At 30.3% G+C, this 12,620-nt stretch overlaps 1 protein-coding gene and 1 pseudogene across 2 annotated transcripts; both read left to right on the top strand.

Annotated features, from left to right (window-relative positions):
• Positions 1-2,463: 2,463 nt before the first annotated feature.
• LOC148565992 (uncharacterized) lies at positions 2,464-4,226 on the top strand. Its single transcript, XM_088486533.1, has 2 exons — positions 2,464-2,887; positions 2,995-4,226. The coding sequence occupies exons 1-2, from the start codon at positions 2,619-2,621 to the stop codon at positions 3,926-3,928; spliced, it is 1,203 nt and encodes a 400-aa protein (XP_088342659.1). The 5' UTR covers positions 2,464-2,618; the 3' UTR covers positions 3,929-4,226.
• LOC148565991 (putative serine/threonine-protein kinase SIS8) lies at positions 4,086-8,124 on the top strand (annotated as a pseudogene). Its single transcript, XR_015883374.1, has 8 exons — positions 4,086-4,193; positions 4,616-4,620; positions 5,269-5,348; positions 5,452-5,552; positions 5,658-5,726; positions 6,760-6,809; positions 7,058-7,232; positions 7,699-8,124. The product of XR_015883374.1 is annotated as a putative serine/threonine-protein kinase SIS8 (transcript).
• The last annotated feature ends 4,496 nt before the right edge of the window (positions 8,125-12,620 follow it).

The raw sequence follows: 12,620 nt of genomic DNA, 5'->3' as shown, positions 1-12,620 counted from the left end.
AAGATCAACTTCAATAAAAAATGAAGAATACATTCTTATTCTATGAAGTAGTAAAAAAAATATAAAATTATGAATTAACTCTCAAATTTAGATTCATGTATCATAGAAAAACATTATATATAGACTTTAGTAAAACAAAAATAAATATGTCAATTATTTATTATTAAGGTAATTTTTTATTATATACAGTAATTATGCATCATATATTAATTTTGTTAAAATTATATAATTTTATCATATCATAATTTGAATCATTATCTTCTATCATAATCAGAGAAATCTCAGACAATAAATAAGAATATTATACCTAATATACATCGATTGAAATAGAAAGGGGATAGAGATATATTATCATGGACGGTATAATAACTTAAAATGTTTGAAATAAATATCATAAAAAAAAATAAAATTATAACGGGTTAAAGTAATAAAAAAATAACTTGTACAATTATTATATGCTAATGCTAAAAATAATTTTACATAACCCTATTATAATTTTTATGATTACCCGTGATAAATTATTATAATTTTAAGTTGTTACTTTACCCACGTGATAATTTTAATTTTATTATTACAATTTATTATTATTATTATTATTATTGAATAATGAATAAGAATTAAAATTATATTAATATTTTTATAATTAATATAATTAAAATAACTAAAAATATTTAAAATTAATGTGCATTATTAATGATATAAGATTTTATCATTTTATTATTAGAATCAAATATTCTTATCATGATTACCACGACTACTGGTGTCATTATCGTATCATTATCATATATTATTATTATTATTGTTGTTGTTATTATTATTATTATTATTAAAATTATTAAAAATATTTTTAATTGATAATTGAAAAGTAGTTTAATAGTGCATTAAATATTGATTTTATATAATTATAATGAAGATATGTTCCTAAATTGGTATAATTATAATATAATTATAATAAAGATATTTTTTATAAAATAATTTAGAATAGATGGAAAATTTCATGCATTTTGGAGGGAAAACGGACTCACGAGAGATCGACATGTCACCTTTATTAACTGGGGGAAAACCCAGTTTTAATATATTAAGTAGATTAAAAATTATGAAAACCCAGTTTTAATATATTAAGTAGATTAACTGGGGGAAGTAATAGAAGCTACTTTTTTTTTTGAATTATGAAAAGCCAGAATCTGTGTGAAAGCTTTTAACTTTCGAAAAGTTAATTTACAGCTTTTTGAAAAAGTACAAATATATGACTTCTCTGCTTCTCGATAAGTCATTCTACCACTTCCTTAAAAAAAATTAATTTCAAAACAAAAAAAATCTACTTTTCTTTTTGATTCTGTGAAAAATACTGACACCACCATTTTCGCTAGAAGCATTGGCCTTCTACCATCATTCCACCATCATTCTCACGCAATGTTCCAAACCTCACCATTTTTACGTAATGATTCATGTGATGAAAGTATTAATCCTCCACCACCATTTTCATTTTCAGACAATATTGCATCTGAACAACCTACTGCATATATTCATTCTAAGTATTTTTTTTTTTATCATTTTATCACTCTATTTTTTATTATTAAATTTGTATTTAAGTGTGGTATGAAATTTCAGTTTTAATTTTATTTTTTTCACATGTGATTTTATAACTTGCTATTATTTTCATTGTTAATTATAGCATATTCTTGACCTCAATAAAGGAGAAGGGAGTTCTAATAGGATTAAAAAAAATAAAAAACAACAACAAAATATACATTGACACACATTTTATATTTATTTTTTATTTTCACCTACCATATCATAAACAATATTAGTGATTAGGTTATATAAAATCAACATTTAATATTGAAAAGTATTTGTTATCATCGTTATTTTAATATTCATTCTCTTATGTAAAAAAAAAATTATTTTTTGAGTTATTTATCCAAACACTACAACTTTAAAATAAATACTTTTATAACTAAAAATTCAAACACAAAATAATTTATTTATAAGCTGAAATTAATAAAAGTACTTATGTTTTAAGCTCTTTTTCCAAAAGAACTTATTTAAGTTATTTATCCAAACTGGGCCTGAGTTCTATTGCACTTGATAACAACTAATAAATATCTAATTATAAATTTTTATCTAATATAAAAATTTAATTATAATAATTTATACTAATGAGTTATAATTCAAATGACATTATTTTCACATATTGACTTAAAAGTTGTGAGTTAGAGTCTCCTTATTTTTGGTATAAAAAATTATAATATTTTAAACTCTAAAAACTTAACCAAGAATTTAATAAAACTATAACAGCTAACAAAATAATTAAACTTAACTATTATTATTATTATTATTATTATTATTATTATTATTATTATTATTATTTGACGGATCACTTTTTTTTCTCGAGCATAATGAAACCATTACTCCCCCAAGCCTTGTAATTTATTTGGTATCTAGGTCCAATTCATAAAATTGATAAACAAGAAATCAATTGAACCCAAGTAAAATTGGCCGGAGGCTGGAGACCTTTCATTAGTATGGGGGGTTGGAAACAGAACCAAAGCTGACAAAATTGAGAGGACTATTTCCGCAGAGTTAGCAAACTCCCTCAAACTTAGACAGCAGCGAAAATGTTGTCATCCTCAACCTCAAGGATCACTTTCATTTTTAGGCATTCTCTTCTCCAAATCCCTAATTTTGTTTCCTTCCCTTCCTCTTCATCCCTTCACTCTCATTCTGAGCCCCCATCCCTTCGTGAAGTTGATGAAGCTGTTGATTCCTTCACTCGCATGCTCTCTATGCGTCGTACTCCTCCCATCATCCAATTTAACAAGATTTTGGGATCTCTTTCCAAGACGAAGCATTTCCACGCCCGGTTTCCCTTTTTCAGCAATTGCAGGTCAGGGGAATCGCGCCCAGCATAGTTACTTTGAGCATCTTAATCAATTGTTGTTTCGGCATGGGTCGTATGACGCTTGCTTTCTCTGTATTGGCCAAAATTTTCAGAATGGATTATCAACCTAATACGGTAACATTGACAACAATCCTGAAAAAGCAGTGCGCTTTCATGACAGACTGCTGGCTCATGGATTTCACTTTAATGCTCTGTAAGACCGGACACACATCAGCTGCTATTCAAGTGTTGAGAAAGATCCCACGGTATGGCATTGCTCCTAATGTCTTCGTGTACAGCGCAATTATTGATAGCCTCTGCAAGGATACACTTGTAAGTCAGGCTTTTCATTTATTCTCTGAAATGCTTGCTAAGGGAATTTCTCCCGATGTTATCACCTACAACACTCTCATTTATGGATTGTGCCTTGCTGGTCAACTCAAGGAAGCCATTGATTTTTTAAGTGACATGGTGCTTAGGAACATTACTCCAAATGTTTATACCTATAATACTTTGATTGATGGGCTATGCAAGGAAGGAAAGATCAAAGATGCTAAGAATGTATTGGCTGTAATGGCAAAACGTGATGTGAAACCAGATGTAGTTACTTATAACAGCCTAATGGATGGATATTGTTTGGTTAATCAGGTGAATAAGGCAAAATATGTATTCAACACAATGGCCCAAAGTAGAGTGTCACTTGATGCTCAAAGTTACAATATCATGATTAATGGCTTGTGCAAAAGTAAAATGGTCGATGAAGCCTTGAATCTCTTTGAAGAAATGCGTCATAAGTACTTGGTTCCAAACACGGTAACTTACACCACTCTTATTGATGGCTTGAGCAAATCAAAGAGAATCTCTTGTGCTTTGGAGCTTCTTGTCAAGATGCATGAAAGAGGTCAACCCACTAATGTTGTCACTTACAATTCCTTGTTGGATGGGATGTTCAATATCAAACGAGTTGAAAAGGCACTTATGTTATTCAAGGAAATGAAAGAGAGTGGCATTGATCCAGATATATATATACATACAACATACTTATAGATGGTCTGTGCAAAAGTGGAAGACTTAAAAATGCAAAAGAGATTTTTCAAGATCTTTCAATTAAAGGCTGTTCTCCAGATGTGAGGGCTTACAATATTATGATCCATGGACTCTGCAAAGAGGGATTTTTTGAAGAAGCATTGGCCTGCTGTCGGAAATGGAAGACAATGGTTGCTTACCAGATGCTGTGACTTTTGAAACCCTTATTCGTGCTTTGTTTGAAAAGGATGACAATGACATGGCGGAGAAACTTCTTCGGGAAATGGTTGCTAGAGGCTTATTGATTTGATAAAAGAAGGTAAGATACATCAACTCAAATTGAAATTACATCTCATTGTTGCTGAATATGTATCATAGTTTTGTAAATTCTGTGTCTGTTTAGTCAGAGGATTTTGGCAATGCCATAACATTAATTAATATTGCACTTTCGATTTTTGCAATTGCTAGCATCCTTTTTAATTCAACTACTCTATTGATTCTTTAGATGATATTCCTAGTTATAGCTTACAGATTTAGTGTTTAAGATCTCTTTATAGCAATAGAGTGTTCTTTACTGTTATTCGATGATATCATATATTTATCATGCTGCAATCTAAGCAAACTAAAAGGATTGAACATCTTGTGTTGTTGTTTGTTGTTTGTTTTCTGGTATTTTTCCGTGCAACTTATTTTTCCTTATCTTTGTAGGTATCGTATATAAATCAAACTAATTCCTATGACTGTTTTATCATATAAGCAACCATGAATTATTGTTTATTGGATTGGATCCTCCAGGAATTGTCGTAAAAGGAAATTTAAGTACCTGTTAAGGATTTATTCTTAAGCTATATGGTTTTTCACTTCCATCTTAAAATTAAACCCACCTTCTAAAATGCATGTCCCCTTTTTTCTTCATCCTGAGCAACATCGAGTTAAGGTTAATATGGTTCAGTTGTCTCAAAATTTTTGGCCATTTACTTAATTATTGCTACTCAGTTGTAATGCTTGGAAATCGCTCCTGCTGAAAATATGTATATTATGAAGTACTTTTCCAGAGGATATTTTTCTCTTAATTATTAGATAAATTACCTCATTATTTCTTGTCTAAGATCCTGTGTAGATATTATTCCATTGTCTCTGACTCTCTGATTGTTAGCATTTTAAAAAAACTCTTACTGGCTTGGAGTTTCATTGTGTGTTGTGACGGAGGTGTTAAAAGTGAAACAATACAGAACTCTTTGAAATTGAATTTGATTTTATTTGGTGAATTTCTTTGCATTTATTTATTATTTTGATTAATGTTGTTCTCGAAGGATTACTTTTAATGACTCTGAAGTCTGAACTTTATATTTGCTATGCAGAGGAAGTTTGTACAGACTAATTCATCTGCCAAACAATCAATTAGATGAGCGAAGGCAGTTGAGATGGCCCTCGATACATACTGGAAGATTCTGTTTTCTTTTATTGCGATGTTGTTTCATTAATCAAATTATTGCCATAATCAGTGAAACTCAGTTGATGTGACATATATCTCTTGAATCTACAGGCCCGAGGAATAAACCATTTGCACAACTGCACTCCAGTGATTGTACACCATGATTTGAAGCCACTAAATCTTCTTGTTGATAAAAATTGGGTTGTGAAGGTGTCAACTAATTGTCATGATTGAATTTTCTTGATAGCATGCAGAATGCTACCTGTAGATATGGTTTAATTGTTTTTTTCACCCTTTCTTTTATCTTTCGTATAGTTATGTGATTTTGGCTTAACAAGAATGAAGCACAGTACATTCCTTTCTTCCAGATCAACTGCAGGAATAGTAAGCTGTCATAATCCTCATTTCTAAGCTCAAATACTGTGTTATACCCTCTGCCTTCTGAATTATTCGTTCTTTCATGTTCTTGTTCTACATTTTGCTGCATATTTTTTATGTTCGTTGTGCTTTATATTCTTCTAAATTTATACAAACATACACAAATGGAGGCATTTGCTATTATCTTTTAACAAAAAATTTGGAAAACCAGGAGCTTCTTGCCGTTTAAAAATTCATTATATTTGGCATGTTATATTAATCCTTTTGTGATGATGAATACCTATCTTTAGCCTTGGCTTATGTTATGTTCAATTTATAATACAATTACTAGTTCTATGTGCCAAGAAAATGTTGATTGAATAGGGTTTGAGAGAATGAGAGAAGGAAGCAAACACAGAGTGAGAAAGAAAAGAGGATTCGAAGAGAAAGACAAGAAATTTATGATCTGCATTACTAGTGAGCTTATCACTAATCTGTGCTTATGTATTGAGAAGAGTAGCTTGCTGTGCAAGCTAGTACAAAATGCACAACAGTCCGTTCATTCTTAAGTTAGTTATGATAGCTGTAACTAACAGCTCTCCTATGTAGCTGACACTGTTCTAACAGCCAACAGTTCTCTCATAACTAACTCTTCTAACTCTTCTCTAGACTTTACCAACTCACTCTACTACGATGAATGGTCTTTGGTAACAGATTAGCAAATCTTTCTAATTTTGTTGAGGCCTAAAGTTATTGTTTGGCAAGAGTTTCTGCCTTTCTGGACAAAAAATATAAAGACAGGAGAGATAGAGATAATTGGACAAATTTTGTCTTAGGGAAGAGAAACTTTGTGCATTTCTCTCTGTCTCCTTTTCAAATAGGTCTGTGTCCTCTGATAATTGCCAAATGGGGCCTTAGTGTAACTACATGCTTTTCATCTCTACCTCAAGCTCCTGTCTTTCGTATGCATGATCAGTTCCGATATTCTGCACGTATTTAGTTTTGCTGCTAAGCGTTTGTTTGGCATTGCAATATATTCATTTTTTATGACATGTTGCAGGCCGAGTGGATGGTGCGTGAAGTGTTAAGAAATGAACCTTCAAATGAAAAGTAAGCTCAGTTATCATTGGTTTTTCATCATTAAATTTTTCTTTATTTTGCTTGTGGAGGAGGATTTCATAGTCTGTGTTCCTCTCTAACCTGAATCATCTGGCATAGGGAAGAATAAGTTGGAATTTTTATTACATATAACTGTTGTTATTTGGCTTCCTTGTCTCGTCGATCTTCTCATTGGTTTTGCCACCCTTTTAAGGCATTCATAATTTTATGATTATAATAAGTGGTGATTGGATATCCAGGTGCGATGTTTATACTTGGAGTCATATTATGGGAGCTCTCTACTTTGCAACAGTCCTTGGGTGGAATGAATCGGATGCAAATTGTGGGTGCTGTCGGTTTCCAGCATTGTTGCCTTGTCATTCCAGATGATATGGACCCTGCTATCACGGATATCATCAAGCAATGCTGGCAGACGTGAGTGTACTCTTCAATCATTTTATCCTTATTCTAAGATATCAGAACTCTTGCTTATAGCATTCTGAAAACCACTTGTTCTATTGGATATGAATAATCACATGAAAGGAAATACACACTTGATCTTGCCAAGGTACAGTTTTGTTTCAATATAACCATTTTTTTAATAAAAATTCCTTATAAAGTGCAAGCCAGTTTCAAGAAACCCCTATAATGACGACTCGCTGTTTTCTCTAAAGATTTTTTATGCATGATAGGGACTTGATTACACAATTTTTAAACTAGAAGACTTGGTTGAAAAATATTTGTACAGTATATGGACTTAATTGAAAACTTTTAGACTAGAGGGATTTGTCAAAAATATTTCGCATATACAGGGATGCCCTTGCAAATGTTTAGGAACCTTTATAATACTAAATCTACAATCATGGTTGGGGTGACTATATGATACTCTTTTGTATTGTAGAGATCCAAAGTTCAGAACTACAGAAATAATGGCAACGCTGAAGCCGTTGAACAAGCGGATCATTGGTTCTCAATCTGAAGTGCCGAAACCAGGTAGGCATGAGAAGGCTCAGTCATCAAGAGTTGGTGCAGACTCAGCTAACCATATCTTTTTCCATTTTTGCTGATAAAGAAAATGATGGGAAGACGAGTTGTATAGTATTTTTGCTCATTCAGTCCTGTGATTCTTTTCAGTCTTGTCCCTTTCCTTTCCTTTTTTTTTTTTTTATTTCATTCTTCCCATTTACTTTTAATTTTTTTTTTTTTTGTGGTGGAGTCATTATCAGTTTGTACCATTTGTTTGTGTACACAATTCTTTTTGTAATTTTGCTATAATCAATTCTAAATTTTGATGTGCATAAATTATGAGATGTTGCAGTTGTAGCTTGAATGGAAGAAAAATTGATAGTGCGTGGAAATTGTTTGGAGCTGTAAATGCAAATTGGATACGCTTTTAATATTTTTTTTTTCATTTTTCAATTTGGATGGGGCCAAGTGTTATGTCTAAGGCTTGGTTAAGTAAAACTTTTTGAAAAAGTATTTTTCACTGAAAGCACAAATTTTTGTTTTGTATTTGGTAAATAAAAAAATAATCTTTTTACTAAAAAAAAAAAATTATCTACTTGTATTTACAAATTTTAAAAGACAGGAGTGTTTTTAAAAGAATCTAAAACCGAATTTTTCAAAAATAATTGTTTATTAAAATTAAAAAATTTAATGTAATCTCATGCATTAATTGATATCTAAATATAATTTTTATATTAATGTATATTATCGTATTTTTAAATTTTAAAAATTATTTTATTAAATATTATTGGTATTTGTGTTTATTAAAAATTATTTTTAATTTAATTTATTAAATATAAATATTATAATTTTTAAAAAATTTTCTTTTAAAAGTTAATTTTTTATGAATTATTTTTAAAAAATAAAAATTTTACTACATCCTTCTTATTGGAAAAAATAATATTGTTTATATTTTTATCAAACTCGTAAAAATAATGTCTTTTGGTTTAAATTTGATGGAAAAAGCAAAAAAGTATAAAAGTGCTTTAGTATTTTATATTTTTATTATATACATATATTTAATTACGTGATGTTATATTTGTAAAAATAATATAAATAGTTATTTAAAAATTATATAATTAATTAAAAATATAAAATAATTTATATTTTTTGTATATCAAAATTAAATGCTTTTTATCTTTTAAAATTATATTTTTATCGGATTAAACATAAATTTTTGTTAGTCTAATTAACATTTTTTTTTCAGAAAAGTAGTTGAGAAGCCAATTCAAACATATTAATTGTAGTAACAAAGAAAAAATATATTTTTCAAATTTGCTTTTCTTAATTAATGTTATAAAATAGACTTAAATTAAATTATTTTTATATAAAATTAATAGTTAAAAATTATTAAATAATAATTTAGTTAAATTTATTAAATTATTTAATAATTTTTAAATATTATTTTTACATAAAAATATTTGTATTTAAATTTTTGTCTATAAAATATAATTTTGTATCGGTGCTTTTTAACTTTTTAAGTGAAATAAAAGAAGTAAAGAAAATGTGATATAATAAAAGGCCATTGTTATGCTGATGAAACTTTTTTTTCTTTTCACATGATGAATTAAGGTGGAATACTCTAGAGCAGACACATTTACCTAGTCTTGGACAACTTTTCTGCTTGGTTACAGAACTTTTGTTTCCTCTATAGGATAATTAGTGATTTTTTTTCTACGGATGGGCCCGAGTCCCTTTTTATGTGTGTTTTTATTGATTGTTGTTACTATATTTTTTGTCTGCTTGTTTTGAATTTTGTTTTTGGAATAATGTATGTTAGAATTTCTTTAGGAGTTTATTCATCTGCACTCAGATTTGGTCTTTTACAGGTTTTTCACCATATGTCGAAACTCCAAATAGTAGTTATTAATGTTTAGAAATATATTTTATCAAAAAAAAAAAGTTTAAAAATACATGTTGTTCAATGAATTCACATTAAAAAAATTTATTGAAATTAACAAATCTGAAGAGCAGTCATTGTTTCTTGGTGAAAAATTATTATTTAGCGTCCCTAATTTTAATGATAATAATTAATAGTTATAGGGTGTAATATTTTATTCTGTAACAATTTTTTATTTATTCCATTCAATCTTTTTTCAATGATAAGTTGATTTATCAATATTGTTTGATAAATTTTTTAATATAAATAAACAATTATCAAGAGGCATAAACAAAAATTAACTCTAATTAATTGTTAGAGTATGAATATTGTCTAAGTATAAATTTTTTAATATATTTTTTTCTAGCATAATATTAAATATTTTTGGTCTTTCACCTCACCGAAAAAATATATAGTAGAGTTGGACAAAATTTTACAACCAGGTGTATATTAGGTGTACCAGTAAAATTATAGCAAGTGTGATACTAACCACTTTAAACATACTAATTTGACCTCTTTTAATATTATACTACTCAACAAATTTTTTAAACTATAAACCCTAAAATTATACTCTTTTTAAAGGTAGCATCTCCTTTGTTGTTATTATTATTATATTTAATTATTTTATTAGTATTATAATTTTATTATATTTTTAATTAGGTTTTTATACTTTAAAAATTTATAATTGAATCTATATACTAGATTAAAACTTTGAATTAGATCATTTCTTTTTCTTTTATTAAAAAATACTATTTGTTTTAAAAGTAAATATTTTAGAATTATTAATTTTTTAAATAAGATTAAATTACATGGTTGGTTTCTATATTTTTATTGAAATTACAAATTAGTTCATACATTTTAAAAATTTGTAATTGAGTCCCTAAACAAAGTTAAATTTTGTAATTTAATCCCCATGGTTCAAACAACGTTTGATTTAACAGAATATTCGTTAGCATATTCGCTATTTTAAACACGTGAGTTGCGCGTGTTTGACAGTAGAGATTAATTTGCAATTTTAGTGAAAGTATAGGGACCAACTGTATAATTTAATAATTTGAAAATGACCAAAAATTCTCTAGACTATCTGAACCCACCCACCCCTCTCCAGCTCTCTCACTCTCATTTTTTCACTTTCGAAAACAGCACCCCACCCCAGCATTCTTTGTCTCTCACCTCAGTTCACCGTTGTCGTTGCTTCAAAATGTTGAGATGGACTCGTTTGGCTTCGATATTCATTCAACACTTTACCGCAACTCCCAATACCATCATCCAGGGACGGACATACGGGGGGCGAGTGGAGGCCTCGGCCCCCCAACTTTTTTTTAAAAAAGATTAATAGTAATGAAGGATTACCATGTGTTCATAACACGCAACGGAAGAAAAAGAAAGTAATCCTTAAATATATATTTTGTACTTAAATTTTATTCCAATAATTTAATATATATAGATCAAATCTAAATACCTATGTGCAAGGTTGTCAAACTCGCGAGTCTAGATAAACTCGTGGAGCTGACCTAGATTCGACTCGTAGACTCGACTTGTAGACTCGTACAAGTTTACCTGTTATACATTTTTTATAAAAAAATATATATAGCATGTATAATATATATATTTACTCAGATATAGACATTCAAACCTAACAGTTTCAACATCAAAACACATAATACTACAATTACAAGTTACAACAAGTACTTTGGATCACACATTTAAATCCTTAACAAGTATCTATCTAGTTCAACATAAAACACACAATTACACAATCAAAGGTTCATAAGACACAACCAAAACACAAAAGAAAACAACAAAGCAACAATTAGATTTCTAATAAACTCTAAAACTCAAATTTTCCAATATCTTCATCTTCCATGGCATCAACATCATCATCTTCACCATCTTCAATACGCACTTTATCACACAACAGATACATTTTCATTTAAACTAACAATTCAGACTTCAGAGTTTCAATTAAACTAACACAGTAACACTAACAATTCAGACTTTAGAGTTTCAATTCAGACTTCAGAGTTTCAATTAAGATATTTTAGAGTTTCAATTCAGACTTCAGAGTTTCAGTAAACTAAACATAACTACATAAGTACATAACAGAAGCAGAAAACAAAAGAAAAAAAAATATATAACAGAAGCACTATCCACACATTTTAACCATGATTGAAGCATGAAGCATGAAGCACAGAAGCAGGCAAGCAGCATCAGTTTTTTTTCACACATTAATTTTTTTCAACAGATCAAACGCAGATCAGGGCCTTAATAAATTTGCAGAATTGAATAATTGATACCAAAATTGTTAGCATTTGAAAAATTGAATTAGTTTAACAAAGTTACCTTGGAGATCCGCAGACCTGAAGCAGATCGGGAGTGATTCAGTGAAGAACAACTGAACAAGGCCGACGAGGGCAGAATAGGGGAGGGGAGGCAAACGGCGTGGACGCGTGGTGGTGGGCTCTGGCACTGTGCGACTCTGCGTGGTGGTGAGCTCTGCGAGACTGCGACTCTGCATGGTGGTCCTTCACTGCGTGGTGGTGACCTAGTGGGCTCTGCGACGTTGCGTGGGTGAGCGGTGGGGGATGAGGGATGAGGCGATGGGGAGGTGAGAAGGCGAGGGATCCGTCTGGACTCTGGCGTCCGGCCTCTGCGTGGCGGCGCAGACAACGGCGCCGGTAGATGGTGGAGGGAGTGAGGAGTGAGGCTGGCTGTGAGGGCTTGGTGGAGGGAGTCACTGAGGGTTTCGAACTTCACTTCTTCATTAGTGGGTGTGGGTTACACTTACCGGGTTTGGGTTAGCCACTTAGCTATAGGTTTTTTTTTTCCTGGGCCAAAACGACGCCGTTTTGGCGAAAATGGGCAACGAAATTAAACTCGCTGACTCGCTAGCAAACTCGCGAGTTTGAACGATTTTATCCGAGTCTAGCCGAGTCAAC

The sequence above is a fragment of the Arachis ipaensis genome, chromosome B5 (assembly GCF_059453495.1).
Source record: "Arachis ipaensis isolate K30076 ecotype BB chromosome B5, ASM5945349v1, whole genome shotgun sequence".
Lineage (NCBI taxonomy): Eukaryota > Viridiplantae > Streptophyta > Magnoliopsida > Fabales > Fabaceae > Arachis > Arachis ipaensis.
Note: the sequence above shows the minus strand (reverse complement) of the source record. Positions and strands in the feature narration are given on the sequence as shown.